Source organism: Chinchilla lanigera, unplaced genomic scaffold (assembly GCF_000276665.1).
Source record: "Chinchilla lanigera isolate Chin_1 unplaced genomic scaffold, ChiLan1.0 scaffold00139, whole genome shotgun sequence".
NCBI classification, from domain to species: Eukaryota; Metazoa; Chordata; class Mammalia; order Rodentia; family Chinchillidae; genus Chinchilla; species Chinchilla lanigera.
In genome coordinates this window covers 2,070,271-2,096,296 of record NW_004955540.1, presented here as the reverse complement: position 1 = coordinate 2,096,296, position 26,026 = coordinate 2,070,271, and the positions used below count along the sequence as shown (strand labels likewise).

Sequence of the window (26,026 nt, the reverse complement as noted above, 5' to 3'; positions counted from 1 at the left end):
CACCCATGCATCTAGGCTTCCTAGAAATGTCCCCTCTGCTCCTGTCACATCCTGGTTCCGTGCCGGCCGCGCCCATGCTTGTGCTCTTAGCTCCCCGGCTTTTCTCCCAGGGCCTTTGTGGTCTTCACAGGCCTGTCCACCTCCGCTCCTGCAGGCCCCCGCTGCCTGATGTCGTGCAGGAGGGAGGTGCCCAGGGGGCAGCACCTCTGCGTTTTGTCACACTCGTGTCATCACTATCATTTCCGGCATGGAGGCTGCCCGAGGTAGTTGGGCGATGGTGTGAAGCTGCTTCTCAGGCCTGACTGCTCAGATGCCGCTGCACTCGGCAGGGAGTGAGTCACTGGCTCTGGCCCTGTCACTTCTTGGGCTCCTCAGGTTCGCTTCAGCCGAGCCCTTTGGCCGTCCTTTCCCTCGCCCCTGTGACCCCCCACCCAGCTGCCCAAGTTCTCAGCCGGCCTCTGTCAGGTAGGGTGTTCCTGACCCCTGGACCTGTTAGGTCTCTGCCTGGGGTGCAGGTTCTCGTGCTGTTTAAAGTGCTGCTGGGAACTGTAATGACATAGGTGTGTGACCCTGTGCTGTCTCTCTGGTCTGCCTTCATTGGTGCCGCTCAGGAACATGCCATGCCCAGCACCTGCTCCCCACTGCAGCCTCGGGCCCTGGGGGTCAGCCTGAACAGGCAGGCGAGGGCCTGGCTCTGTAAAGTCCACCGCCAACACCACAGATGTCTGCCACTGCCTGGACAGGGCAGCGTTTCCCACAGGTAGCCTTCACGTTAGGAAAGCCTAGGTCAAAAGCGTTACAAAATGAATCCAAAACCACTGTTTAAAAACAATTGTTTTTTTTTTTTTTTTTTTGTCTTTTTGAGACAAGGTCTCACTATGCAGTCCACGCTGGCCTTGAGCTCACTTTGTAGCCCAGGCTGGTCTCCAACTCAGAACGATACTCCTGCCTCAGCCTCCCAAGTGCTGGGATTACAGAGTTCTGGCATTACAGGCATGTGCCACCACGCCCGGCCTAAAAACAATTGTTTTCGCTGCCTTTGATGTTTAATGTATGAAAGCAGTGGATATTCTGTTGTTCAAGGCTCTAATAAAAAATAACAAAAGCCAAAACCAAGCTGGACAGCAAACAAAAGGGGTGAACTGAAGAAGCTGGAACTCGGACACGGCCGTGTGTGCGGCTAGGTCAGGCGCCGTGGTGCACGCTCAGGCCTCGCTTGGGTGGTGTCGACCTGGGACACAGACATGAAACGCCGGGGCCAGGAGAGCGACAGGCCAAGAATGTCAGCTCTAGTACTGTGTTCCCAAGGTACAGCAACTGGGAGACTTGTCTTTCTTTCTTTTTTCTTTCAGTAGTAGGGATTGAACCCAAGGCCTCCACACTGAGCTACATTTCCCCCTTTTACTTTTTATTTTGAGATGGGTTAAATCACTAAGTTGCCAGCAGAGTGGGAGAGATATTTTTCGTATCCATTTCTCTTTTTCTTTCTTTTTCTCCTCCTCATCTTCCTCCTCTGCACAGGCACAGCGTGCTTTTGCCGCCTGAAGCTTTGGTGTTGTGAGCCCTACTTTGGGCTGCTAGTCACTGCTGTGCCCTCCCTTCGCAGGAATGGCCCTCATTAACCCTGGGGTCCTGGCAGCCATTTTGGACTCAAGAGCCCTAACCCTTGGGGAGTCGAGGACAGTGACCTGACCCAAGCTGGCCAATCAGTTTCTCTTGGGGGTTCAGAAATGCAGTTCTTTTTTTTTTTTTGGTACTGGGACTTGAACTCACAGAAATACAATTCTTGAGTATGTGAACCTAGCAGACTCAGGGGCTGTGATTTGCCAAGTAGACAGAAGAGCAGGTCTGCAGGAGAGACAAAATGAGAGATCCCCAGAGGGGCAGAGGGCAGCTGTCTGCTTTGCTACTTCCTGTTCTCAGGCTTGCTCAGCTGGCGGGAGGGGGTGTTTCTGAGAATTCCACAAGAAACCCTTAAGTATGTCAGGCAGAATTATGTCTGGTTCACCTCCTAATCCCCAGAGCCACAAGTAAACTAGGATCCCTGGCAAAGGAGTTGTGGTTGTTAATCAGCTGACTTGGGGAAATTTCCTGTGGGCCAGGTGGACCTGAGGCAATCATTAGGGTCTTTAAAAATGCACAGTGGTGGCAGATGGATGAGGAAGAGGTTGTGTTCTTAGTTTCAAAGATCGGAATGTGACCACGAGCCAGGTCTGTAGAAACTAGAAGAGGCAAGGAGACTTGACACCTGTAGGCATTTGGGAGCCAAGGCCACCAACCTGGGCCCATTGTCCGGCCCAGGGCTACTGTGTTCTGGAAGAGCAGCCGCTGGAAGTAAGCCCTGCCTGCGGGCAGAGAACCCGCACATGGAATGTGGCTGCTGCAGCTGGAGCCTGGCTGATTGCGCTCAGCTGTCAGCTGTCTCCTTGCAGGGCTGGAGAGGGAGGGGTCGACACCTGATCCAGTGCTTGGAGAAGGGCAGCCACCGGGGCCGGGAGGAGCAGCTGGGGCCCCTCTGGCGTCTTAGCCTCTGTGGGAGGCTTGCCTGTCAGGCAAGTGAGCCCCACAGATTCCTTGGGTGAAGCCCCAGCTCCTCGTATTTGGACGTGGTGCCTTTAATTCCCAGGACCAAAGTTTGTATTAGGCTCTCCCTAGAAACAGCCACCAATGAGACAGGTGGGTAGAGGGCAGATAGGAAGGAACTGGCTCGTGTGACTGTGGAGGTTGCCAGGCTCATGTGTGCAGGGTGAGCCAGCGAACTGGAGGTCTCCTGAGAGCCCATGGTGTGCTTTCTGCCTGAAGGCTGAAGGCTCAAGAGCAGAGGGGCTGGTATCTCAGGTCGTGTCTGAGGCAGGAAAGGAATGGGTCTGAGCTGAAGGTCATCAGGCGGGAGGACTTCTCTCTCCCCCACAGGAAGGCTGATTTCTTATTCCGCTCGGCCATCAGCTGACTGACTGAAGCCCATGTTGGGGAGGGCAAGCTGCTGTCGAGGGGTCAAATGTTAATCTCATCGAGAGACACCTGGAGTAACGTCTGACCAAGTACAGGGCCTCATGGCCCAGTCGTTGACACAGTTGACCATCGTAAGTCCAGCCCTCGTCCACTGGGCACCCGTACACAGCTCCTCAAGCTCCTCATCCAGGCTGATGAGTGTCCTTATTCAAAGAGATTGGAACTCGGGAACAACAGAGGTGAAGGACGCAGAGGGACCCCCCAGCAAGAGGGTGGTCATCTGCAAGGCCAGCAGAGGGCTCTGCGGACCCCGTGTAACCTCAGCCCCAGAACTGAGGAGGTGGCAGCTCCAGAAGCGCACTGCCCTTCGGAATGGAGGACATCTCCCTGAGCAGTCTCACCCACCCCTTCCTTTTCCTCAGCTGCCCGTCTTTACTGGGCCACAGCACTGCCAGGCCTCCAGGTTTGCTCTGCTCATTCCTTCTCATTGCTGAAAAGGCAGGGAGAGGCCTGGTTTGGGCTGTACAGGTGAGACAGGGAAGACGGGCTCCGAGCTGGGGCTGCTTTACTAGTGCCTGCTTCAGTTGGAGCCCCAGGAATCCTCTCCCACCCTGGTCAGTGTAAACCTGCAGAGATGTCCTTGCCTCTTTGGGAGGAGCCTGTGGAGGAGTAGCTTGGCCCTGGCACGGCCACCCTGCCCCCCCTGTGCCACCACCCCTGGGCCTGTGCCCGGGCTGCACCCCACTTTGTTTGCACATCCTCCTTCACCGCCCCCACGGAGGAAGACAGGATGAGCCGGCCGCCCCAAGAAGCAACGTGTTCCCTGAATACACTCAATGGCTGCGCAAAGGGCTGCGTCTCTGCTCACCCATGTTCACATTTCTAATAGCTTTCCACACCCAGCTGCTCTGCAGGAGGCCAAGAAAGTGAGAGGCAGCTCCTCTCTGTCCAGCAGCTCCTGGGCCACGCTCACGTTCTTGGTGTCAGGCCATGGGGAGGCAGGAAGGCTGGGAGAAGACAGGTCTCCTCCCACCCGTGAAGGAGCCCGGGGGTCTGTGTGTCCGGGTCCCCTGAGGGAGCAACACCGTTCACGATGTGCGCATGTATGTGGGGAGCTGTGACCATGCCTGGGACCAGCTGTGACATTGTTGCAGGCCTCCTGAGGTCCCCAGAGAGACGCTGGCTTGGGCTTCTCCAGTGCAGAAGCAGAGACGCAGGTCAGTGTTCTGAGACAGCGTCCAGGAGCGAGACTGTGGTTCTAGTCAATGCTGGCCCCTAATCCTGGGGGTCAGCCCTGGGCCCCCAGAACACCGGCTTGGGAGCTACTTTGGCTGTCCCTTCCACTGGATACAACATGTACCTTTTCACTCTTGTTCCTTCTGGGAGTGATCAAGGAAAGACCCGCCCAGCTGACTCTGGGTTCTCCATGTGGCTGGAGTTGACCCTGGGCCTGGCCATGGGAGGTGCAGGTGCTGGGGAGCTTTGCACTAACAGATACTGTTTAAGGGCATCTCCCAGCAAGCAGGCCCTGCCAAGGCGGTCCGCGGTGATTATATCCTCCATAGAATTAAAGCTGGATGCCACCAGATTTGGCAGGATTTGGAATTTGGCTAAGAACTTGTTCTGACCCACTTCTCGGAGTGGGAAACCACTCCTGGCCCTTGAGGAAATGACATAGTGGCAGTGGGTCCCAGAAGCTGGGTCCCAGAAGTCATTTGTCGGCTGAAGCTGGGTCATGGAGAGAAAAGACCCCACATCTCAGTGGCTTCAGTGACACAGGCTTTTTTCTTGCTCATACTGTGAATCCATTATGCACTGATAGGGGGCCGGTTCTGCTGACTGTGGTCACTCAGGCAGTGGGCTGGTGGAAGAGGGTTCAGCTGGAGGCACCCTCGGTGAGCTGCGCCCAGTCTCCCCAGCCTCTCCCCTGCAGGTTCCCAACCCTTGCACTTTTGCATCACCAGCCCAAGCAGAGTGCACCTGCTGCCCACCGCAGGCCCAGAAGAGTGAGACAGCAAATCTGGCAACAGCCCTGTGATGATATCCAAACCACAGAAGGAACTCTGCTGGGGGGGAGTGGTCCGGAGTGGCTGGGCTGCCCTTGGGCCAGGCCTGGGCCCATAGAAGCCAGGCAGGCCGATGGGACTTGGAACTTGACACTGGGAGTTTGGGCCACTCCAGCAAGCTTTCCTGTCCTGCTGTCACTGTCTCAGCTGACTGTGAAATCCAATTCATACGCTCAGCCTGGCCTGGTAACCACCAGCGTCAGTGGGGAAACACTCAGGATGGGGCTGAGAACACCATCGGGAACCAAAGGGGTAGTGGATTTTTAGTTTTTGTTCTTTTGTAAACATTAAGGAACTAAGAAAACGGCAGGCGCCACTGCCTTTGTCAGAAGCATTAGACACATGGGAACAGGACTGGGTGGGCTGAGGGAGACTTCCTTTTTTTTTTCTTTTTTTTGGTTTTTCTCTGGTACCAGGAACTGAACTCACGACCTTGCGCTTGCCAGGCAGGCGCTTTGCCGCTGAGCTCAATCCCCAGCCCATGAGGGAGACTTCCTTTGCACAGTAGAAGGGCAGTCACACACTGCCCTGCCAGGAATCAGGCGGCCAGGAGGAAGGGCTCCCTGTGCCTCGGCCCTGCCCGCTCTGGCCGCTGGGGTGAAAACGAACAGAGAAGACATCTGCGGAGAGGAGTTGTGGGTGGCCGGGAGGGCAGGCATGGGCCTGGCACCCACCTCCTTCACACCGCACACTGCTCCCCCTCCGGGCTGTGAGGTTAGCCGGCACTTTCCTGCAAGTGAATGCACCCCGGGGCCTGTGAGGGTTCAGTGTGGGTTCCCCGGGGTCTGCGGCTGGCTGCTGTCCAGGGGCAGCTGGACTCTTCCGAGTCATGCGGTGATGCCTTGGGCATGACTGCAGAGCCGTTCCAGACCCTGACTACCCCAGTCCTCGGCCCAGCTCAGATCCCGGGAACTTCAGGCCTGGGCAGGGCTCTGCAGAGCTGGGTCTGCCAACCTGGCCTGTCCCGCTGACTCCCCGACTCCTCAGCTCGCTCCATTCCTGCTGGCTGCGGGTTCAGGGGGCCCCATATAACTTTAGAAGCAGATTCTGAGGACATATCCCTAGTTCACAGGGGTACCCCCATGTTAGCCTTTACAGGGATGACTTTTTCCCAGCTGTCCCAGGAACATCCAGAGTGTTCACCAAGCCTCTCCTGAATCTTCTTGAGTACCTGGGCAATGGACTGTTTCTGGGAACTGGGAAACAGAAATACCGATCTATCACCTACTCTCCAGGACGTCAGTTTACCTGTTTGTAAAGCTTGGGCTGCACCTGCCCCTTCTTACTTTATGGAGCCTTCGGGACCATTACTTTTTAAAGCTCTGGAAGATCTTTGGAAGACAAGGACTCTGACACCATGATTTTGTCTCTAACTCATCCCCACTCCCTCAGGCCTGGATGAGCTGCACAGGCCAAGCCAGAAAGGGGAACCCAAGGACTAGTGGAGGCTGAGAAGGGGGCTGGGAGAGTCCAACAGGCAGTGATTTGATCCCAGTGCCTTGGGCTCAAGGGGAAGCAGGTTCAGCGCTGTAGATGAAGTGGGGTCTTTGAGGCAGTGAACCCAGGAGTGCCAGGCCCTGACCCTGGGGAGAGTGATGGGGACACAGGACCCTTCAGAAGTGAGGTGAAGCCTGTGGAAAGGGTCTCCAGATGTGTGTCGCCCTGGGCAGTAGGCCCAGCTGCTCGAGCTGCAGCCGTGTGGGCCGGTAGGCATTGAGGTTGCTGTAGCGGGTGGGTGGGCCATTCGGGGTCCTGGGGAGGAAGGGGGGCTGCAGAGCTGGGGCTCCCCAGGGGCTGTGGTAGGGCTGGTACTTGGGAGCTTGGGCTGGGCTGGGGGCCAGAGGACTCCCGGGCCCTGAGGAGGCGGACAGTCTCTGCTTTGGGGGGTTGCTGCCCACTGATGGGGTGCTGAAGGGGTTGGAGGAGGTGTGGTCACTGGCAGAGCAGCTGTCCCTACTGAGGTGGCCATTGGAGGTGCTGGGGACAGCTCTCGGCTGCAGTGGGGCCGCCAGCCTGGGGGACTTCAGGCCCATCAGGGGCTTGGAGGAGGCATAGAGGTGGCGGAACTCCTCGTCAAACAGCTCCACTGCCGGGCCTGTGAACTTGCAGAGGATGTTCCGGTGCACGTGTCCGCAGAGCCAGGAGAAGCTGGGGGTGAGAAGGGAAGGGGGGGCAGTGGAGCTGATGGCAGGACTCTGGCAGGGAGGCGGGGAGCGCAGCGAAGGGAGGCAAGGGGCACCCAGGCCCACGCTCTTCCTCACAGGCTCCTCGCATCCCGGCAGGAACCCCGTCATTTAAACCATTTAGCTGTTTTCATCCGCTCTCATAGATGACAGATGTTTGCAGATGATGACCCACGGTGCCCAAGACATGTACGTATTACTTTGTGCGCTGCCCCGATTCTTTTCTGTCTCTGATGGAAAACTCATCCCACCCTCAACCCAAATCTTTGAGGACCTGGTGACAGCAGAGACCACGGGGACATGCTGGAGATTCACACAGGCCGTGCAGTCCTGTGGTGGGCAATCGTGGGGGGATAGTAAGAGGGGATCTGTTTGCTCTGACAACCCAGAGCACAGGAGAAACGGCCACAAGGGCGCGGCCGCGGCCTCCCACCTCCACCTGCAGCACCTGCCTTGCCATCTGGAGGCCGGGCCCCAGCCTGGGGGTGAGCAGGGCAGGCCCATGCAGAGCCTGAGAACAGCCAGGCTTTGTGTAAGCCTCTCTCCCTCCCAGGGCACCCACACCCCCCCAAGCTGAGTGAGGCCCAGGTGGGTGACGGGGAAGCAGGCACGTACAGTGACACTGGGAATGGCCCTGTGGCAGGATGCCAGTGCCCCATCCTGATGGCCCCTCTACACCACCCCTCCCAGTACGGCTGCCCCAGGTCTCCCGACACCATCAGCCCTGCTGTGCACAGGAGCTCCTGCTGCTGTGTTTCCCCAAGCCTCTGCCCTGGTACGGTGATCGCTGTGCTCTCTCCAGCCTTGCTCCTGGCGGGAGCCACAAGCCCCTCCCTCTGACCTCCCCCTCCCCGTGTCCTACACGGTGCCGCTCCGGTCTCAATGCCAGGTTCGTTCTGCAGTAAACCTGTCCCGGTGAGCTGGGATCTGCTTCTTTCTTTTTCCTGAATACCTGTCTTGCACAGATTGGGGTAGATGGGGCCACACAGGTGTGAGCTATGCTTGGCCAGGCAACCCCAAGATGCCCCCTTCCTAGGCCCATGGCCCTGGGCACTGCCTGCTTTACTGTCCACACTTTTAAACCACAACCCAGGGGCAGAAATGTTTTGTTGGTATTGTGTTTGGGCCCTTAAGTATGCACCATTCACTTAATTGTAGTCATGCCCCCTCTGCTCCTTGCTCTACTCAAGGCCCACTTTCACTCAGTTATTTTAGATAGTGCCGACAGCACCCAGGACCCTACCACTCGAGTAACACTTGGCTCTGTCAGCATACCCTGCCTCTCACCCCCAGTCCTCCTGCAGCCTGTTCCAGGACAAAGGGACCCTGGGAATCCTGTGACCACGATTAAAAGCAACATTTCACGTACTCTTCAAAGTAAAGATTTCAATTTTTAGGTGTTTTAACCCCTGTGTAATCTCAGGTTTCCCCCACATTGCTAAGATGTTACATAACCTTACATTGCTAAGATGCATCTCTGTTATCCCGGCTGCCGAACTCTGCTTTGCCTGCTCTGTGACCGCCCCGGGTGCTGCCTCACAGATGAGGGGGGCACCCCAGAAAGGTTTCTCTTGGACATAGACCTGGGAGAGGAATTGCTGGGTTATAAAGCAGACCCTCAGCTTTAGGAGAAAATACTGAGCTCTCCAAAGCCGTTCTCCCAGTTTGTGATCCCAGCAGAGTGCACAAAAGATCCTCTAGACCCAATGTTTGGTGTTGTGAATCTGTGTTTTTACTTATGTGCTGGTTGAAAAGGTATAAAATATGCTAAGAAAAAAGAATTCTGAGGTGTCCTAAATTTACTGGAGGATGGAGTGGAGGAGAGTTTGAGGGAGGTTAATGGCCAGGGCAGAGCCCGATAAGAGACCTTTCCGAAGGCGTCCAGGTGTTCCAGGGCTGCTGCCCATGGTGGTGGGAACTGGGCCCAGACTTGGTCCTTCTCTGGCTGGCGTCTGTAATGGTCCTGCCCACTTTCTTCTGTGTTCTTGGTACTGAGTCCTGCCTGGGGTGGGGGTAGATGTGCATCCCGATACCTGATACCTCTCTGTCCCTGTCTCTCCCCCTCTCTATCTTTCTCTGTCTCTCTCTCTCCCTCCCTTCCTCCCTCTCTCTCTCTTGTGCTACTGGGAATTGAACTCAGGGCCTCATGCTAGGAAAGTGCTCTAGTGCTGAGTTGCTCTCTAGCCTTTTTATTTTATTTTGAGACAAGGTCTCAATAAGTCGCTGTTTCCCAGGCTAGCCTTGAGATTTCAGTCCTGCTCTCTCAGCCTCCTGAGTGGCGGGGCTGTGCCACCACATCCAGGTGAAAGACATGTTAAAGAGAACAAGAAGTCAAAGTGGGTGCAGTGGCACATGCCCATAATCCTGGCTGCTGGGACGCTGAGGCTGGAGGAGGACCCATGAGTTCAGCGCAACAGCTGGTTCCTGCCTCAAAAAGCTCTGACAATATAGCTGAGGGCTCATTAGATTTAGCAATCTTTTATGGTCAATACTTTTTGTGTGTTTTAATTAATAAATCTTTGCTTCCCCTATGGTATGAAACGTACTCATCTATGTTTTCTACTAAGAGTTTTAAGGCTTGTGTTATTTTCATCTATTGGGAGTTGTTTTTTTAAATATGTGCACAGTTGGAATCCAGTTTTCCATGTAGGGAATTACTGCTTCTTCTTCCTCCTCCCGCCCCTCCTGCACGTGCTGGCATGCGTGGGTCTGTGTCTGGCTTTCTCTCTGTTCCTCTTGTCACCTTGTCCCTCCTCCTGTGTCATATCCTCGTGTTGCCCCCGCAGCACAGTAAGTCCAGGTCACCTTGAGGCAGGCCCTCCCTGTTTAGTGTCTCCAGGTTTCTCTGGGTTGGTTTTAGAGACACGTTTTACCGCAGCCTCAAATACATCCGAGGTGTGATCGAAAACTACAGTGAATGTTCAGGTTAAAGAATGTGTTACAAAAAAAAAAAAAAAGAAGAACGTGTTACAGTAAAAGACGCCTGTCATCCATCCCTGTCAAAATGTTCCCTCCCGTGCTGAACACACTTATCTGCATTTCTGGCACTTTCGGAAGCAGTTCTGGAAGTCCTCTTTCATGAGTGCTTTAGTTGTGCCATTGGGGCTGCCTCACTGTCCTCAATCCAAACGTTTATGTCTCATGGTCATTTTGACCCTGGGAAGAGTTGGAAGTCACGTGGTGCCCGGTCTGGTGAGGAGGTGCATGGGGATGCGCCCTCGTGTGCTCACAGCCTGCCTCTGTTGACGGCTCCGGGCAGCCGTGTTCACCACAGTGTTGATCACGCCCGGGACAGACGGGCCCCAAAGAGGACCCCCAGAGCTGCTTCAGACCGTGGCCAGAACAGTGGGGAGATCAGTGCATCTGAGGTGAGGGGAGCGCTTGGGGGGCTGGTGGAGGCCAATGTGTTTTAGGGTATGGTAGTAGATTTTTGTAACTTAAAAATTCATGGAATATTTTGATCACACTGTGAACATAGTCCCACAAGTTTCCAGAAATCCCTTATTTTTATTTTTTTGTTTCATTTTCACCAACTTCTGGCAGTCTCCCTCTAAACTAATTTCACACCCCGTGGTAGAGGGTGGCGCAGTATGAAAGAGTTTAGTCCTCAAACCATACAGGTCAGCCGGAACCTAATACGCTGGCCCCTTGCGCACCTCCTCCCTCCCTGCCTCCTTTCCCGCTCCGTCTGTGGCTGTGGATAACACGTCAGACGCCAGTCCTATACTTCATGACAGGATGCAATAAAGAAGAGAACAGACCAGTGCGGTCTCTGCCCGCGTGGTGTTCGCAGTTTTGGCTACACAAGTCCACAAGTAGTTCTGAATTGTAATGAGGAGCAAGTCACACGGAACAGCAGGACAAAATGATCAGAGCTCTCTGAGGTGACACTGCGCTGCCACTGCGTGGGGAGGAGTTAGCAGGAATGAGCTTTCCAGGAGAAAGAACACGAAGCATGTGCAGAGGCCCCAGGACAGGCGTGAGCGTGGCGAGAGGACCGCGGCCCTGGGAGGCTGTGCTTCCCCGTGCCCCTGGCGCGGCGGTCAGCAAAGTCGGCAGTGATTCATTCTGCTTTGTCTTAGGTCTTGAGCCCTTCCCGTCCTTGGGAGAGCAAACCTATGATAGCAGTGGGTCGGGACAGGAGGGCCAGTTAGAAGGCCATGCCTGTCATGCTGGTCCCCAGGCCTGAGTCTCCCAGGAAATCTCATCCTTGAAGGCCCAACTCCAGTCACTGGACTGACTGCCACTGCCTGGCCTGACGGGCACTGAGCCGCTCAGAAGCCAGGCTCCCTCAGTCTGTGCGCTCTATAGCAGCACAGCTTGGGCTGTGTTTACTCAGCATTCAAGGGGTCTTTTTTCAGCAGGTGTGGGGCGCACACCTCTAACCCTACACGCTAGGAGGCTGAGGCGGGAGGGTCAGAAGCTTGAGCCCAGCCTAGGCAACATTGTGACTTAGAGTGACTCTGTTTCAAACTAAAGAATAAAAAGGGTTGGGGATGTAGCTCGGCGTGAAGGCCCTGGATTCCATCTCTGTGCTGTAGAATAACAACAGCAACAACGATAAAAACTGTCTTCCTTCACTTCCACCTTTGTGGAGAGGCTTTCTGGTGGTGCGAGGCTATCTATAATTTTAATTTCCCTGAAGCTCCAACAGGACAGGGGGAGAGGAGCCCTACACAGCTCGGCCCTTCGAGGGATTGCTGGGGAGTGTGGCGGGGTGGGGTGTTTCTCTATTGCTTTCACACCAACACACCCTGCAGAAAAAGTGAGACATATGAAGGACCTTGGAGTAACGCCTCATGATAAAGTCAGTGCGCACAATGTGGTAGCTTGGTAGTGACCCCCTGGAAAGCAAGGTCACCTTGCTTTGCACAACAGGCTGAGGCTGGTTAAGTGTGGGATGTCACCTTCCCTAGTGAAAGTCACTGCTACTTTTCAAGAGGCCATTGGAAGTATAGTCATCAGAATAAATGTGAATACGTAAGTAATACTCTTGGCTTAAATGGCCTTTTTGGGGCGGGCACCTGGTTGTCGAACAGCCAAGCAGCGTGCTTGCTGTTTTACCTGGCTGTCACCACCACCGCGGAGTGCGGTTATTTTCTATTGTGAGGAGGAAGCAGGCCCAAGGAGTGCACAGAACGGGACGCGCAGCAGCACGTTCAGACTCTGACTTTCTTGGGGCTCATCATCTATAAGGTGCCAACGTGAACATGACACTAATTTGCGGATTAGAAGGTGGAACAATTCACACTTGGAGAACTTGAAGATAAACCCAGAGATTCTGTTTCCCATAAGGCGCTGAAGCAAACACATCGTGCGGAGCCGCCCTGCCCTCACAGGCCGGTTCTGATCTCTCAGAAGCTTCTTTTGCCTCGAGAGCTCTCAATCCCTTAAACTCCTTCACTTCTCATTATGTGACAGATGACAGGAACTTGTTTCTCCGCATTTTATCTCTGCATCCATCTCTGTAGCTGTTTGCAAACCACTGTGTTCCCAGGCAGGCCCTCTCCCAAGCTAAGCACTCTGTCGCAGTCTGGACCCCGGGAACACCCCCAGCCCCGGCTGCGACGCTCAGGGTGTTGTGAAAGGCAATCCATCTTGAGGGCTCTAAGGTCTTCAGTGGATTAATTTGCTGGCGGGATCCTACTTTGGTACCATTGTTGGAAGGTGGCGGAAACAGGAGCTGGACCAGGTTGAAGGGCCAGGGTCCCGGGGGCATCACAGGGACTGTACCTTCCCCTGCCCCTCTGGCCTGTCCCTTGCTCTCTCCACTTCCTGCCACATGTGAGCAGCGTGGCTGTGCTGTGTGCTCCTGGCACCTTCCTCTCCCTGCCTCCCCTCAGGCCAGGGACATCGGAGCCAGTGGACCATGCCTGGTACCCTCTGAAGCAAACGTTTCCTCCTCCCGCTTGATTTTCTCAGTGGTTTAATCACAGAGACAAAGAGCTGACTGACACACACTCCCCTTCATGTGTAAGGCAGCTCGGGCACTCTGGGAGGCCCAAAGTTGCCCAAAGTAACAGCCTCATCTTAACTTTGGAGTAGGGCCTCATACCTAAGAGCTTTAGGGCATGAAAAAATTGTTTAAATACAGCTAAACTTTGATCTGTTGGAGTTCCAACCATTTAAGAATAGATCACATCTGTGCTGGTCTCTCAGTTCTTCATGTCAGTCCTGGCCTTCCTTCTAGCCGTCACACCTCAGTGAGGAGAGTCACTGATGAGGTAACCCGCTATTTTTTGCAACCCTTGGACTGTAGCTACTTGTTGGAACTTTCTTGCATATCTTTGTTTTCCTGAGAAACCACTTTGAGAATGCCAACATGTATTGCAGCAGCCATTGATGATTTCCTACCTGTCCATAGCTCTGTAATGTTTGTATTGCTCCTATGCTATTTTGTAAATGGATGTATGTTTGTTACTATGTGTTGCAATAATAACCATTGAGAATAGTCAATGATTATTTGATTGATCACTCATATATAGCTATATTTGTTTCCCCTAGAGACCACTTTGGAGAAACCAGGGTACAGTACAACAACCATTGATAATTTCCTGCCATTTCTGTCTGTAACTCACTATTATTTGTCTATTTGTTTTCCTGAGAAATGATCTTGAAGATACCAATAGGTAAAATAACAACCATTGATAATGTCCTACCACTTTGTCTGTAATTCACTTACTGCTTTGTTGTCCTTTTACTCTTTAAAAAAAAAAAAAGAACAGATCACATCTGGGGGCTGCTGCAGGGGCCCTGCTCAGACGGCACCTGTTCTGATTGCTTCCCCAGCCCCAGTGACTCAGCTCTACCAGCCACCTTTCCCTGTACGGAGTACAAGCCTGAGCTCCAGAGACGTGCCTAGGAGTGGGGTCTCCAGACTCTGCAAGAACCCTCTGCTACAAGGCACAAGCGTCAGGAGGTGGAAAAAGCCCCTAAGTGGTGGGCGAATGTGTGGTGGCACATTCACATGATGGAAGATCATCCACAGTCCTGACTCACGCCGCGGCTTGGGCCGGCCTTGAAAGCGCACTAAGTGAAGGACCCCAGTCTCGATGGCACTTCTTGTATGGCCGCATTTACGGACACATCTGGAATAGGTGCAGATAGGCAGTTGCTAACGGTGGTGGCGGGCTGAGTAAGGAGTGCTGCTTAATGAGTGTGGTGTTCTTTATGGGGTCATGAAAATACTTCAGAACCGGATGGTGGCGATAGTTGCACAATGTCATGAACATTCTAAATGCCATTGACTTGTACACTTGGAAATGGTTAATCTTTTGTTATGTGAATTTCACTGTAATAATAATTTTAAAAGAGCAAGAATTCCTCAGCTAAAGACTCCTCACTCCAGGCTTGGCTTCACGGATGGGGCAATGACCCATGCTTCACAGAAAGTTTATAAACAAAGGTACAATGATTTGAGTATGGGTAATGTCCTCCAAAAGACCACATGATTATCACTTGGTCCCCTGGGAGACACAAACCCAGAACCCCAGGCAGTCAGCACTCCTGGGACAGAGGGTGGTCAGACGTGCGCACTGGGAGTCCTGGTGCGAGTACTCAGAGCAATAGGACCTTGAGGCAAGGGGAGAGAAAGGGAGTAAGAGTTACCCCGATGTGGGTGTATGTATACGTATATGTTTATGTATATGTGTGTAATATACAATGTAAATTCAGACAAACCCCCCCAAATAGGATCTAGATAGACATTTGTATGAAGAAGGTATGCAAAGCACCAACAAGCTTAAGACCTCAGCATCTTTAGTCTCAGAGAAATGCAAGCTCAAAAAAGAAAACCACTAGTAAGTGTTGCCTAGGAACAGAGAAATTGGAACCCTCAGACGCTGCTGGTAGGAATGGAAATGATGCAGCCACTTTGGAGTAAAAACCAGTCAGTTCCCAAAAACATTAAAGATAAAATTTCTATATGAGTTGTCACCTGAAAAATTCTCCACCTGGTATATACTCAAGAGAATTTACAACATGGGTCTACACGGAAAGCTGCGCATGAGTGTTCTTAGCAGTCGCGTTCATAAAGTGGAAACACTGCAGACGTCCACTAGCTGATGAGTGGATAAACAAAGCATGGCATGTCCATGTGGTGGTATGAGCCTCGAAAACATCATGCTAAGTGGAAGAAGCCAGTCATAGAAGACCACATGTTAGGATTCTGTTCATATGAAATGTCCAGAAAAGAGCCAGGAAGTAGACTGGCTGTGAAAGGCTGACGGTGCTGGAGGGAAAGGGGAAGTGACTGCGGATGCAGCGAGTTCCTCCTTCGGGTGGTGAATGCACTAAAGTTGATAGTGATGGGAATGCTGTGTAGAATGGGTGCAAACGCCGACAATCGCACATTTTCAGTATGTGAATTAATAAATCTCAACACCTTATATTACAATAGTAAAAATTTTAAAATGAAATCAAGCATACCCACACACACAGCAGAACAAATTGCATCATTTTTCTAATTATTCCTAAGAGATCTGAAAGGAGGAAAAAGGATTCTATGTCCAGTTGCAGTGTCAGGGGAAAATGAGGCTCTTGGAAATGACTTTCTACCCTGAAAGAACACATTTCCTGCATCCCAGCCCATCTGTATGACAGGCTCCAGCTCTGGCCAGAGGAGGACCCCCAGGAAATGTCAGGGTACATGTGAGCAGCTGGGGACTGGTCTATACCTCACTGGCCCTTGGCTCCCATGGGGCCTTGACGGACAGCCTCTGAGCTCACCTGTATGATCCCGACAGGACGAACCTCCAGTCTGAGATGATGAACTTCTCCTGGATTTGCCCAGCGAACTTCCTGCCGGACTTGGCACAGTACACCTCTCCTTCCACGCTCCGGATGCAGATGTTCTGTGGGGAGGAGGTCAGGGTGGCGCTTACTGATTGCATGTGTACAGATGCACACCGGAGCTACAGGCTGAGCATGCACCTCCAAAGTCTCCCCCGACCCCAGTGTGACAGTGCTTGGAGCAGGGCCTTTGAGAGCTGACTCGGAAGCTGTTGACGGTGAGAAGGCAGCCATTTATGAACAAGGCCATGGGCCCTCGCCAAGCACAGAACCTGCCAGCCCTTGATTGTGCACCTTCTGGTCTCCAGAACTGTGAAAAATAACTGTCTGGTGTTTATAAGCCATGTCGTCTATGATATCTGTGAAAGAAGCCTGAACAGGCTAAGACAATTTGCACAGGAGAACATCTGAAAATATGTTCAGTAAGATCTAAACAAGTGTTGCTTAGCTCTGCTTGGTGGGATTATTGCCCCTTCTTATTTTTTCCTTGGCTGAGTATTCTAAATTGTCTGCATTGTCCTGGTATTTAGCCGACAATGAAAAGAATAAAGAGGGTACAATTCAATCAAGACAAATAATGAAAGACAAAGGCTTGATGGCCACAGAGCCCCTCGTCCAGGCCTCCATGGACCCCGGGAGGGCTCCCAGCCCTACCTGGTAAGTGGCTTCAGTGATGTGAGTCCCTGACTCCAAGTTGGTCAGAGGATGGCCCAGTGCAGCCAGAGGGGTGGTCTGTGAAGGCCCCAGGCACCCCAGTTGCCTAAGAGAAGGTGTATCCATCACTCGATCTCAGCTTTCTTTGTCCTCTGTCTCTCCAGTGGCACCTGCTTGCTGGTGCTCAGCTGGAGCCTTTGGAGGGCTGGAGCAGCAAAGGCAGCTGAGGTGTGGGGACCTGTCCCAGGGGTGGCAGGAGGAGGCGCACTGCCCGGACCCCTCTGAGGTCTGCCGGTGGCTGGGCAGGCTCTGGGAAGGACACACCAGTGGCTCTGAGAGCTTCTCCCACTTCTGTGTGGCCCGGTGTGATGGTGGGGGTGGGGAACAGATGACCATGAGGTGTGGCCAGTGTGGGCCAGGACAGCGCTGGCTCTCCTAACCTGTTTTGGGAGGCCTCCTACCAAGGCAGTATGGCCCCAGCTGACACCAAGCAGCCCCAGTGGTCCTTGGGCTGAGCTCAGCTCCCATCAGTGTGAAGGGCTGGGAAGGGCAGCAGAGGTTGCCCCTAGGCTTGGCTGCTGGAGCACAGCCAGAGGAACCCGGCAGCTACCATCAGCTCTTTGGTCGAGGGAACCTACTCATGCCAGCTTTAGATGTTTTCCATATGACTTTAAAGCTGCCCTCAAGTTCCTGTGGCTCATTAAACTCTTACCTCGGAGTTTCTTTTCTCCCAGGAGAAGGAAGTGGGGCATTTGGTTAAATCCAAGAGCATTAACTTCCTGTTAGGGCCAGGGAGTTTTTTAGACAGGAATCTTAGGCTGGTCTTGAACTCACTGTGTAGCCCAGCTGAACCTCAAACTCCTGGTTTGAGGAGTTCAGTTCCTGACTGCTGGGATTACAGGTGTGCACCACCATGCTGTGAACTGCAGGTCCTGCAGGTGGCCCTGCCCTGGGAGTGCATCCCTGGGTTTCTTTCTGGGGAGGGCACATGACCAAGACCAGAGGACACGAGTATGCACCAGAGATACTGTTCCCCAGAAGCCAAGGCACCTCACACTTCCCAGGCTGTGTCCAGGCGGACTCGTTGGGTTATGAATAGAAATGATGGAAATCTCCAGCTCCCGTCTAACAACATCTGGCAGAATCCTCCCACCCTTTTTTTCCTGTCACTACTATTTTGGAGGACTTGTAGTCCTTACAGTGCTACTAGTGGAGGCAGGCGTAGGTTTTTACTGTGTTAAGCCCTGAATGGGGGATATTTATTACACAGTGTAGCCTATCCTGTCCTGATTGATACAAAGCACCCCTCGGATTCCCACCAGGGCTCCTACCTTGAGGTGACTGTCAGAGATCTGGACCTTGTCACACATTTCCTGGAAGAGCTTTGCACCTCGTTGGTCCAGGAGCACACAGACAAACACCCCACGTTTGTTGGCTGCCTCTAGGACATCACAGAAGATCTCCACATCTGTGAACACATCCATCAGGATGGCCAGGACCTGGGCCAGGGCAGAAGGCTGCATCACTGGAGAAGCCAGGACCGGAGATCATGGGCTCAGGAATGTTCCCCAGTCTCAGTGGGCCTGGGAGAGTGTTGGGGAGAAGGAGGGGGAGCGTCTGACTGGGCTCTGTTCTAAGAGGTGAGGGAGCCTGGAGTCCCTGCCCCACCTGGCCCCTGCCCCTGTCCTTTGCTGGAACCCACAGGTAGAGTGGGCAGTGGAGGGGCAGGGGAGAGAGGCCACTGGAGGAGTGCAGAGACAGCAGAAGGACAAGCATGGGTCTGCATGGGCTCAAGGGAGAGGTAGAAATGACATCACAGGTCCTCAGCTGTGTGCAGCTTGTGAAGGGGGAAATTACAGTTTTAAATAAAAGCCTAAGGGACTGGGAATTTAGCTCAGTGGCACAGCACCTGCCTGGCAAATGCAAGGTTGTGAGTTCGATTCCCGGTACCAGAAAAAAAAAAGAAGAAGAAAATAAATAAATAAATAAAAGCCTATCCAGGACGCCTGCCAAGCCCAAGCAGACATGTCCAGCAGGGCAGTAACAGAACACCTCTCCTTTTATGTAAACCCCTGCCTTTGCTGCCTTTGTAACTGATGGCCTTACAATGTAACTTAAAATGTAACAGAACATTTCATGCCCACATAGCCCATGCTTTATATAACTGATGGCCTTGTGATGTAACCTGAAATGTTGAAATTCCTTCAGCAACTCCAGATGTCACCCAACCCTACAGTCATATGTGCCATTTCTGCCTGTGGACCTCCCCACTCACTTCCCCTTTAAAAGCCGGAAACCCTGCTGGAGAGGGCTCTGGCTCTCTGGGAGAGATCCCCGTCAGAAGCCCACTGGTGTGATAAACTGCTAACCTCCTCAGGACTGTTTTCTCCTTGTTTGGTCTGTTTTCTGCAACACTCGGCAGCCTGTGGTCACTGGTTTCCAAGCCATGGAGTCCGTGCATCCAACAAGACGCCACAGGAGGCACCACAAATAAAGAGAGCCTAAACAATCCAGCAGACGAAGAGGAGGCCTGCCCTCTCACAGCCACTGTGCACTGTGTGTGGAGGGCTTTGCCAAGCAGCTGCTCCTCCCTGCGCCGGCCGCACCCATTCTGGTCCTTGCCTGTCAGAGACGGAGCGTGGAGAGGCGCAGGACCACAGCCAGACCAGCGAGGCACAGCGTCCCCACTAGCCACGTGTAGGCCGGGTGGCCACACGATCCGCGTTATTCTACTAAGAACCGGCCAAGGGCTCCTGCTGGTCTCTGGTGAAAGTGGAGGTGCTTTTCCTACCCGCTTAGCAGATGGCATATAAGCTCTGGCCACGGACGCCCATCTCCCTGACCCTTGGTAAGACCTTGCCTAGAAATGAAGCCACCCCTGGGGAAGCAGCCCTGGGACGTGGCTTCAGATTCCGACAATGCATTTGAGCACCTGGTTCCGTCACGCCTGCCTGAAGCCCTTGACTTTTACACTGTGAATGCCAATGAGTCTCCTCCTGCTCCTCCCCTGCTTCTGCCTCCTCTTCCTCCTGCTCCTGCTCCTGCCCCTCTTCCTTCGGCTGGTTTCAGCTTATTTTCCCTCACACAGTCCAGAGTGCAGCCTCATACCTTGGCTGTGGCATACTGGCAGAGTGTCAGCGAGCCATTGAAAGGACAGGTACACTGGGTATGGAGAAGCCAAAGACACCATGAGGTATTTATGGTCTGAAGTAAAACCCTCTCTATATTCAGTGCTCAGTGCTTGCGTGCTAACAAGTAAGTGAAAAAGAAAACAGGACACGATGGCTGCGCATCCGTGTGCCTGCCTGCGACCGGAGCTCGGCCGCTGGACAAGCCCGGAACCCAAACTCGCGGTCGTGTCAGAAGGGAAGATAAGGACCTTTCCTTCTTCAACATTAACTGTAATTAATAATGTTCTGCTGTCTTCCTAAAATGACAATTTTTTTTTAAATGAGAGAAAAAAATGACAATTTTTTAAATTGCCAGGATCTAAGAAGTAGCTCTCCACTCAGGTGCCTCAGGTGTGCAAGGAGGGCCCTGTAGAGCTCACTCTGGCAGGAAGTCTACAAAGGTTCTAAGGATGAGGCTGGTGACCCATCACAGGAGTACCTGTGTGTGCAAATGCTCAGGCTTACAGCGCCAAAGATAGAGAATGCCCTCTTTGTGGAAAGGTCAGGGCGTCCTTCCCAGAGTACTGATGGAGAGCCAGTCCCCCGTCTCCCTGCAGCAGTGCTGGTGAGCAGGTGGCCACCGAGCAGGGGGCAGATTTGGCACTGACCCGGGGTCCTGGCGTGGGGAGGCTTGGAAGGTCAGGCACAGTTGGCTGCCTGCTGGGTTAATTTGAGACCAGTAACAGGTCTAACCCACTCTTCTTCAGTCCCCATGGTGGCACCCCATTACAGGAGGTGGTGAGTTGAGTGTGGGTCCCCCCAAGCTACGTCCACGTTCTGAGCCCTGGAACTGTGACTGTGGTCTTACTTGGGAAGGGTCTCTGCAGATGGGGTAAGTATAGGATCTCAAGGCGAGATCGTCCTGGGTGACTCGGGGGGCCCTTGGTCCAAGGATGTGTCCTCCAAGAGATAGCAGAAGAGAGGCAGGGAGGTGCAGCTGGAGCTGGCAGCCCCAAGCCGAGGGTGCCAAGGGTGCTGGAGCAGGGAGAGGCAGGTGCCCCGCAGCCTTTGGAGGGAGTATGGCCCGACCGCCTCTCTGGGCTTCAGGTCTTTCCCTAGAAATCCCTGCACAGTGATGGAGACTCGGCTCTCAGGCAGGAGAACCAGGAGCGTGATCATGCAGAAAGGAGAGGTGGATTTTACTTTTACTTTTTAATTTTTTTGAGAAAGGGTCTGGCTATGTAGGAGAGGTGGTTTTTACAACAGAGTTAAAGTATGACTGTCGTTTTGATAGGTACTGCTCACGAGAAAGGGCAGGTAATGTGAGACGAATACGGCACGAGCATTTAGTGTGGATCCAGGTTGTGCGGCTGGATTAAGCCCAGTGCCTGATTCTCTGGGGAGTCACCCACAGGCATGGAGAGAGCACTGCGTCCGCCTTAGTCGGGGCGGGAGGGCCGTGCGCGGGAGGGTGGCTCTGCAGGGCTGGAAGGGAAGCAGAGCCTGGCTTCCAGTGAGGGTGCTTGAGGGGAGGCTGGCCTGGAGCAGCACCCACACCCGGCCATCCTGGGCCACCCAAATCCGGGCACCCCGGAACCTGCTACTTCAGAAAGACGGCTGGGAGGGGAAATGGGGTTTGGGCGTGCCGGAGCCCCAGCCACAGAGCAGTTTCATCCTGAGCAAGCCATACTGATCGCACCGCAGCATGATGGGAGCCGGAGGGGCCGACAGCGCACCAAACCCACAGGGCAGGAGACAGGCAGGCGCCAGGCCCCACTGTGCTGCTCCAGGCTGACAGGACCGACAGCGATGGCTGCCTGTGTCTGGCAGATACAGCCTAAAGGAAGGAGGATAAAGCAGGGGTATTCCAGAAGAAGAAATGATCCAGCTTCCGGTTTCCTGTGGGAATGGGACCCTGTCTGGCTTCCACTCCAAATTTCCTGCTTGCCCTGGGCTTGCCTGGTAAACTCCCCAGACATTCTGGCCTCAAGACTCCTTCTTCCCCTCTTAAAATCTATGGACCGTTTCAAAGAGCTTTTGTTTGTGTGGAAAAAGGTGTCATAGGCACTGGGGATTTAGCTCAGAGGCACAGCACCTGCCTGGCATGCACAAGGTCATGAGTTCGATTCCCGGTACCAGAAAAAAAAAAAAAAAAAAAAAGTGTCAGATTAGAAATTAAAATGGGGCTGGGGATTTAGCTCAGCGACACAGCGCCTGCCTGACAAGTGCGAGGTCGTGAGTTTGGTTCCCAGTACCAGAAATACCCCTTTCCCCCCAAAAAAGGAACTAAAACTGGGAAGCTTTTGAAACAGTTTTATTAGTTATTTAAAAAATTTGATAGTAATTCATTGCATGTTAGCATAAAGTAACAGGTTTGACAAAAAGACCCACCCCCCATATACCTGCATTGTGTGTGTGTCTGTCAATGCAGTGCTGGGCATGGGACCTCGGCCTTGCGTGTTCTGGACATCTTTTCTACACCAGGCTGCACCCCAGCCCCTGTCTTCCATTTTCCTTCATCCCTGTGCTGTCTGCCTCGTCTGCCACCCGTGCTGTCTTGTGGAGAAGGACATTCCTCAGTTACTATTTTGTGTATTGGCTGAGGCCTGACCAAGCCGTGATTGTTGGGTTCTGGAGGAAGTCCAGCATAAGCATTGTAAGCCCCGGGATCAATACTACATGTTTTGCTGAGACATGCGCGAAGGAAGATAACATGATGGCTTACTGGTCAGGTCGCATTCCTATGATAATTGAGTTGTACTGTCCTCGCTAAAACAGCTGATATCCTCCAATTTTTCTGCTGCCTCCTGGGTTGATTCTGAATAAAAGTTATTGCAGATGGTAATCAGGAGTCAGTCAGTCCTAGAGGCTGCTAGCACCTGATCACAGGATTTGGGCTCTCTTGGTTTGATTTTTTCTTACTTGTACATCTGCAGGTACCTAGTTTGCGGGATCTGTTCACCCTGGACAGAGTTGGATGAGAAGTCCGACACTGTCTGGTGCCAGTTTATGATGTAATCAGGACAAGAGCCTCACACAACCCAAAGGTCTTCGGGGACCCATGGCTGGGAGCTGCTGCTCCCCGCTTGGGCCGAAGGGCCCCCTCAGGCAACCTTGGCCCCTGCCACCTTCTTACTCCTTGGAGTCCCACATCCCCAAGCTCCAGGCCCTCAGGTGGATGACAATGTCTCCCCACCTCCAGGACCCGTGAGCCTTCTTACCACCCTAAGCTTTACACTCGCTCTTCCCTCTCCCGGAATTCCTTCCCCTTCCCTCTCTGCCTGGCAAATTCTTACTCAGCCTGCGGAACCCCCTCAGAGGCCCCCTCTTGCAGGAAGCTGCCTTACTTCCCCACCGCGCTCCAGGCCCTGAGCTGCCTGAGTCCGCGCTGTGGCCAGTGTCCTCTGCTATCCTGCCCCCAAGGGGCTGGCAGAGGCTCCTCAAGAAGCAGGGGGGCCTGTGCCACTCTGCTGCCATCCTGGGCTTCAAGGCAAAAAGGAGCCCCAGTCTGAGGAAAAGGAGGCAGATTCCTCTTGGGAGCAGAACCACTTGGAAACCTCGGTGGGCCCCCGGCTGCTGTTTGTCTCCCTCCTGCCTCTCAGGGCCTGAGGCCGCAGGACAGAGTTCACATCTATGGTTTCCCTCTCCTCCATCCATCTGTGTCTGGGGACAGTGTGTGGCAGGGGACTCAGGCCCTCCTGGGGTCCTCGTTTGTGTGTGTGTGTGTGTGTGTGTGTGTGTGTGACAAAGAGGAGGCCACCGCCTGGCACCACAGAGCCAGATTTCCTTTCCTGCAAAGGGGGGCTGGACAGTCTTACTTTTTAAGTAACATCTTCTGATTTTTAAAGCGTTTTCCTAAATTCAAAACATGCTGTGTTGTTCAACAGGACACCCTCAGCCTCAGGGCCACAGAGGGGAGGGGGCCCGGCTGGTGGGGACAGGGAAGGAGGGCAGGGGACTTGTATTGCACAGTCCTCACCCTCAGGGAGCTGTGGGTGCTGTTCAGGACTCCCTAGCACTCTTGTCCCCATACTTGGGACAGCAGGGACACCACACAAGGAGGCCAGCACTAGCACACTCAGGGACAGGCCTTGGGAGCAGAGAGAACTCCCTCCAGCAGGGAGCCAGGCTCTGGACTTCAGGAGACTTGCCGGAGGCCTGCAAGCTGCCCCCGGTGACCCCAGGCAGCCTGCCCAGCTCATCTGTCAGCTTCTGAGGCTGCTCTGCCACAGGAACGTGAAATGCTATTCTGAAGCAGCCAGCTGGACGGAGCCTCTCTGCCTGGTGCTACCCTCCTTTTAATTTTTCAGAACCCATTCCCTCAGTTCCTCCATACCCAGCTTCCCACCCTGGGGGCTTTTCCCAGAACCTTAGGATATCACACAGTAATGACCCTGGGAGGGGATTCAGTTAGGAGATAGAGACCCTGGCAAAAAAAAAAAAAAAAAAAAAGAGTTAAAAGCTAGGCACAGTGGCACACACCTATAAATCCCAGCACTCAGGAGGCTGAGGTAGGAGGATCACTGTGAGTTCAAGGTCTGACTGTACTGCATAGAGAGATCTTGTCTCAAAAAAGGAAAAAAAAAATCAGAAAGGAAAAGGAGCAGAAATAACAGCATGCGCTTTTACGAGCGCTTCTGAAAGTCACAGAATAAGTGATGGGAGTTGGGGAGAAAATCGGTCTTCACAGATGACCATTTTCCTTCTTTGGAGCCCACTCCTGCCTCTGTCTCTCTCTGCTTTGGAGCAGTGTGTGTGTCCACAGCCAACGGGCATGTTGTGCCCTGGGCAGGACGAGCCCCCCATTGCAAGTCCTGTACCCTTCTCAGCGGGTGAAAGCGGCCACCCAGGGCTGAGTGTATGGGGCACTGGACTCTTGACCGCCTGTCATACTGAAGGACACCAGGAGTCTTGGGCCCTGCAGTGTCACCTGTGGGCTGGCAGGTCTCAGGAAGTTGGGAGAGGGCAAGGGCAGGGCGTGCCTCTCTGGAAGCACTGATACGCATGCCTAACCCGGCCTGAGGGGTCAGAAAATGCTCCCTAGGATGGCACTGGTTGGGCAGAAGCAGAGGAGTCGGGGTGGGGCAGGCAGAGCGGAGACGTGCGTGCAGACGGAGGCCTGAGCCAGACACTGGGGCTACAGCGCAGGTGGGAGGAGGTGGGAGTCATGGAGGGCTCTGAGCAGGCAAGGGACCGAGTTAGAGCTGTGTGTAAGGAAAAGCTCTGCTGCAGCCGGGAACTGGCTGGTTTTCAGATACAGACGGAGGAGGGCTGGGTAGCACACGATAGCAGAGCTGCAGTGAGGGATAGCAGTGCTTGGACCCAGACAGTGGGACTGAGAGTCCACAGCCAGGAAAAGGCAGAGAGCGATGCCCGGTTCCATCCTTTGCCCCGTCCTCTGGACTCTGCCCCTGAGAACAAGACACAGCCCTCTTTCTGCTCCACCAGCTCCTGCCCCCCTGACCCGGGAGCCCCGGGCTCCACTCTGGTTACCTGGCTGCTCCGGGAGATGCAGCGGCGGACGAGGTCCCTGATGTTGTTGTGCTTGTCTGTCTGGAAGTACACAGTGGCGCTGGACTTCTCTTTGAGGTAAGGCTTCTCGGCGGAAGCCCAGGTGTGCAGCAGGGCTGGCTCGCTGCCCTCGGAGGCCAGGGGGAAGTAGGTTCCTGACTGCAGGGAGCAGGAGTCCCGTCCCTTAGGCCCGCCCTCGGCTGCTCCTGCAGCCTCTGGGGCACAGTGGGGCTCCTTGGCCTGGGCCTGGATGTACTGGGCCTCCAGCGAGGACAGGAAGTCCACCTCGCCTTCCTGGCTGAGCACCCGCTTGTAGGCCTCAGGACCCCCATCCAAGAGGGCATCTGTGGCCAGCCGGGCACTCTCATTGTCACTGAAGTCCGCCCTGGCTGGCCGGGCCCACTGGTTCTTGACATCTTCCAGACGTTTCCGGATCTTGCCCGTGTGCCTTGACCAGCTCATGCTGCCCTGTCCCTTGGTTGTGGAGAGGGGGCTGGCACTGGAGCTCTCCCAGCTGTGAGGGCCACACTGGCCACACCAGGAGGAGTCTGGCTCCAGCACTCCTGGGCAGCCTCCTGTTCCCCGGCACTATGCAGAGGGTACCTGTCACCTCCTGCGTGCTCTCCTGAACAGGGCTTCTCAGGATCCTCACAGGCAGCGGAGAGACTGGCTTCTCTGAGAGACACCGCCCTGCCCGCCAGCCAAGGGCTGGCTCACTCCGCACCTTGGCACAGGCAACCCTGGGATACTTCCTCTCCTC

General features: G+C 54.0%; 1 protein-coding gene and 1 long non-coding RNA gene across 3 annotated transcripts; one reads left to right on the top strand and one right to left on the bottom strand.

Moving 5' to 3' along the window:
- Positions 1 to 955: 955 nt before the first annotated feature.
- Fam83a (family with sequence similarity 83, member A) lies at positions 956 to 25,901 on the bottom strand. Of its 2 annotated transcripts, XM_005410920.2 has the most exons (4): positions 25,249 to 25,901; positions 17,977 to 18,144; positions 15,929 to 16,053; positions 956 to 7,166 (listed from the first exon to the last, which is right to left on the bottom strand). In XM_005410920.2, exons 1-4 carry the CDS (start codon positions 25,726 to 25,728, stop codon positions 6,632 to 6,634), a joined length of 1,308 nt encoding a protein of 435 aa, XP_005410977.1. In that variant the 5' UTR covers positions 25,729 to 25,901; the 3' UTR covers positions 956 to 6,631. The 2 variants fall into 2 exon arrangements, with proteins under 2 accessions (XP_005410977.1, XP_005410978.1); XM_005410921.2 differs by lacking the exon at positions 17,977 to 18,144.
- LOC102028680 lies at positions 18,929 to 25,987 on the top strand. Its single transcript, XR_264824.2, has 3 exons — positions 18,929 to 19,493; positions 25,204 to 25,344; positions 25,900 to 25,987. It is a non-coding gene; the product is annotated as an uncharacterized LOC102028680 (long non-coding RNA).
- Positions 25,988 to 26,026: the final 39 nt, after the last annotated feature.

Excerpts from the sequence above, each read along its gene's own strand:
- Fam83a (XM_005410920.2), bottom strand. The coding sequence starts at position 25,728 with ATGAGCTGGTCAAGGCACACGGGCAAGATCCGGAAACGTCTGGAAGAT. Across the intron at positions 16,054-17,976 it reads TCTCTGACAGTCACCTCAAG|AACATCTGCATCCGGAGCGT; the intron begins GTAGGAGCCCTG and ends TCCTCCCCACAG. Across the intron at positions 7,167-15,928 it reads GTCCTGTCGGGATCATACAG|CTTCTCCTGGCTCTGCGGAC; the intron begins GTGAGCTCAGAG and ends TCTCACCCCCAG.